This window comes from Salminus brasiliensis, chromosome 3 (genome assembly GCF_030463535.1).
Source record: "Salminus brasiliensis chromosome 3, fSalBra1.hap2, whole genome shotgun sequence".
Taxonomy (NCBI): domain Eukaryota; kingdom Metazoa; phylum Chordata; class Actinopteri; order Characiformes; family Bryconidae; genus Salminus; species Salminus brasiliensis.
In genome coordinates, this window is record NC_132880.1 from 27,238,757 (window position 1) to 27,242,663 (window position 3,907).

General features: G+C 41.0%; 1 protein-coding gene across 1 annotated transcript; it reads left to right on the forward strand.

Moving 5' to 3' along the window:
- Positions 1-2,115: 2,115 nt before the first annotated feature.
- On the forward strand, positions 2,116-3,135 carry LOC140551336 (free fatty acid receptor 2). Its single transcript, XM_072674741.1, has one exon. The coding sequence runs from the start codon at positions 2,131-2,133 to the stop codon at positions 3,133-3,135; it is 1,005 nt and encodes a 334-aa protein (XP_072530842.1). The 5' UTR covers positions 2,116-2,130.
- The last annotated feature ends 772 nt before the right edge of the window (positions 3,136-3,907 follow it).

Consider the following 3,907-nt stretch of genomic DNA (forward strand, 5'->3'; position numbering starts at 1 on the left):
GCAAAAAAAAAAAATTGTACCAAACAAAATTGCAGTGCATATTAATTTTCCTATGGTATAACAGTTTCAGCAGTGGGTTTGGAAGATTTGGAAGAATCACATGTCGCAACTGTATTGTAAAAAGAAACTGTACTGTATCTGAAGGTCCTGGTGTGAGGCCCTTGAGAAAAAAAGACACTTCCTTAAATCTGCCACAAGATCATGCTTAGCCATGGTGAAAGTGCATTGTCACGCTGGACCAATGTGTTGAATCTGTGAATTCTCAGTAGGATTCAGAGCGCTGTTTGGATTGGAAAGCATTTATTGTTCATTTTCAGTCAGAGTAATGAAACAGGGTAACTGACATCTGGAGTGTACAACAGTAATGCAGTTGGAGATCAGAAAAATCATCAAAATTGTTACATTTTGCTTTGTTAGATCAAATTTATCACATAACAAAATGATTCAAACAACAGCACTGAGCCATCTGGTCATTAATGGGAAACAGTCGATATGAAGAAATAGCTGCACTTTTACGTCAAACCCAAGTGGTTATGTGAATGTATAGAAATGTAACATATGAAGCCCAGAATATATTAGAATTAGCATACAAATATCTACATGTAAAACCACTCATGTATATAAAAGTGAAATCCTCTGGAGCTGTGAACTGCAGGTAACCAGCCCGCCCAGACGCTTCATAAAACAGGTAGATCTGACATTAGCATGTGATTGACCTACAATGCTAAATCACACAGTCCTGCCCTGTATGGTTGCCTTTTACATCAGAGACAAATCCTTTCCTGTGGACATAAGTGATGAAGTAACATGCTGAACTTGATGCCTGATAGATAACGAAGGACAACACATTTGAGTTATTGCATTGAAAATCGAAGCTATAATGATTGCTCTTAGTTCGAACCTTATATAATATTTCCTTTAATATCTAACTTTAATAGACTGCTTAATATCAGCCTATAATAATCTCTCAGGGCTGCTATTATCACTTTTTTTTTATTAACACATACGCAGAGAAGAACAAACACAGACCTGTAATCTCAGAGATATGCTCTCTGTTAGCGGATGTGGCCTGTGTCATCCAGGCCACCCTGTGTGTGAACCTATACATTAACACATTAACAGCAGTTATGACATCTTCCGTTCTCCCTGTTTTAGGGAGTTGCTGAGCAACTCTGTTTGGTCAGCATCAGACATGTTGATTGTGTCAGGAGCTTATTAAATTTCCACGAACTGAAACACTGCATCCACCAAAAGATAACATAAGGAAATAAGAATGCCTGAGTCCAAACTGAGGCTACTTTGCTCTTGTATTTGGCACGACGGCAGGACCGCTGCAAAATGAAAACACAAGCTTTTCAGGGTGAGTTTTATCCAAATTCTCCTAATCTTATGCTTGTATGATTATCTTGCTGTTTATTAATGCAATTAAGCTATTAAAAAATACTGTTTAATAGTATTCTTTTCCATTAATATCCAGAGTTGATTATGCTATTTATGCTGTTGGAAAACTTGGTCAATCTCTGTAAAATGACTAAAGCTTCATATAACTGTCCACCAACCTGGATTGAAGTGCCATAAATTGGCTTCAATTGGCTTATCCATGGTTGCCCACAACTGGGTCCTTTTGCAACAAATGTTGCAAGGTTGGACACACTTTGCAGGAATTAGGCAAAGGTCTCATTTAACCCAACAAGAAACAGTAGACTTTACTTTCCCATATGGGTCCCAATTGTGCCCAGATGATCAAATTCAGTTGATTAACAACACTGTCAAGGATAGGGGGATAGGGGGCAATTTCCCCTCAATCTCAGGTTTAGTTTTTTATGGATATTATATGTTGATATTTAGTTTCATGTTAGTTAAAGACAAGGTGAGTATCTACAAAGCATCCACAGGGGATCATTAAAATAATGTGTTAACATGCATTGTGTTTATGGTCTCTCATTAGGTTTAATGGGATTTGACATTGTTCTAAAAGCTCGTTCAAACTTGTGAAAAGAAGGCATTTGGTGGACGCAGCATTGATAGGTCAACTACCATCTACTCCTCTCACCTCTCAAAACTAATTACTGTTCTTGTGTAGTTTTGCAGTGACTCCACAGATGTTTTGTGAAAGACAAGCCCATCACCATGTTGCCCAGCCAGATGCTCTTGCTTGTCTACATCTTTACGTTCCTAGTTGGACTCCCTGCCAATATCCTTGCCTTCTGCACCTTCTGCCGCAAGATTCACCGCAAACCTGCACCAATTGACATCCTTCTGCTTAACCTCACCATCTCTGACCTCGTCTTCCTTGCATTCTTGCCCTTTAAGATGAAGGAGGCTTATGATGGCATGGTTTGGTTGATGTATGACTTCCTGTGTCCCCTCAGCAGCTTCATGTTCTTCTCTACCATTTACACTAGCACATTCTTCCTGACGGCAGTGAGCTTTGAGCGCTACTTGGGCGTTGCTTTCCCAATCCGATATGCGTTGTACCGTCGACCTCGCTATGCAGTGATTGCTAGCGTCTTCTTCTGGCTCGTGGGAACTGGCAACCTCAGCATTGTTTACATTGTGCCATTTTTGCCTTCGTGCAGTGGAAGCAATAATGACTGTACTCAAAACTGTAGTGCAAAACAACCTGCTCTGACAAGGTGCTATGACAACTTCACCCAAGAGCAGCTGGATATTCTGCTCCCAGTCCGCCTGGAGCTCTTCCTGGTGCTCTTCTGTGTACCTTTCTTCATCTGCTGCTTTTGCTACATCAACTTCATACGGATTCTGTCTGGCTTGCCCCACATTGGCCGGCGTCGGCGGCTAAGGGCCATTGGGCTGGCCCTGGTTACTCTGATTGTGTTTGCTGTATGTTTCGGGCCCTATAATGCATCACACGTGGTAGGCTTCATTCATGAGGGAAGTGAGAACTGGCGCTCGTGGGCTTTGGCATTCAGCACCCTCAACGCCTGCCTGGACCCTATGATCTTCTACTTCTCATCATCAGCAGTAAGGAGTGCCCTTAGCGGCTTTGTGAAGGGACTCGGGGAGAAGGTTCATGTCCTGAGATGTAAGAAGCTTCAGTGTTGTCCTCTGCAGATTTCCAAGACTGAGAAATACAGAGAACCACCTCCACCTGATGACCTGAAAGGTCCTTAGCAGAGGCCAATAAATTGTTGAGAAAACATTATCTAGGGAGGATTTCTAGCTATGCTATCTGTCTAGACAACTGGCAAATATAGACAAAATACACATCATAATGATGCAAACGGCTGATAATTGAATAGAATGTATGCTTAATATGTCATCACATAATGGAATCTGCCATGGTGTTTTAATTAAATGCAGTTAACAGTTTGAAGTGTTTTGGACAGTTTAAAGGCTTTTCACATTTGGAAATGCCACTTTCTAATATTTATTCATTATAATTGTGGTTGTTTATTTTTTGGAGCCAGACAATTCTAATTCAGAGTTATTTATACATGGTAGTTACAGGTTGACCTAAGCCAGTATTTAAATATCCTAATTCCATAAGCAAGAGGTTTCACATACACCCCATCTCCTTGTTTCTGCATTCTTCCCATAGAGGAGTATTTTATATTTATATACTGTAGTTTTGTAGGTCTAGACTGTTTTCTTACCCTGTTCTTCAAGGGTCAGGCCTCCACAGAGCATGTATTATTTGGATGATGGGTCATTATTAGCACTGCAGTGACACTGTGGTGGCGTGCTAATGTATGTTGCGCTGGTACGAGTGGATCGAACACAGGTTGGTTGTCCACCAACCAGAAATATCCAGCCAACAGCTGCCTGTGGGCAACATCCTGTGACCACTGGTGAAGGTCATTACCTCCTTTTGGGAAATATCACATCTAGTAAATGCTTTTTGTAGGCAGGTCTTTATCAGTCCATAGGACATTGCATTTATCTG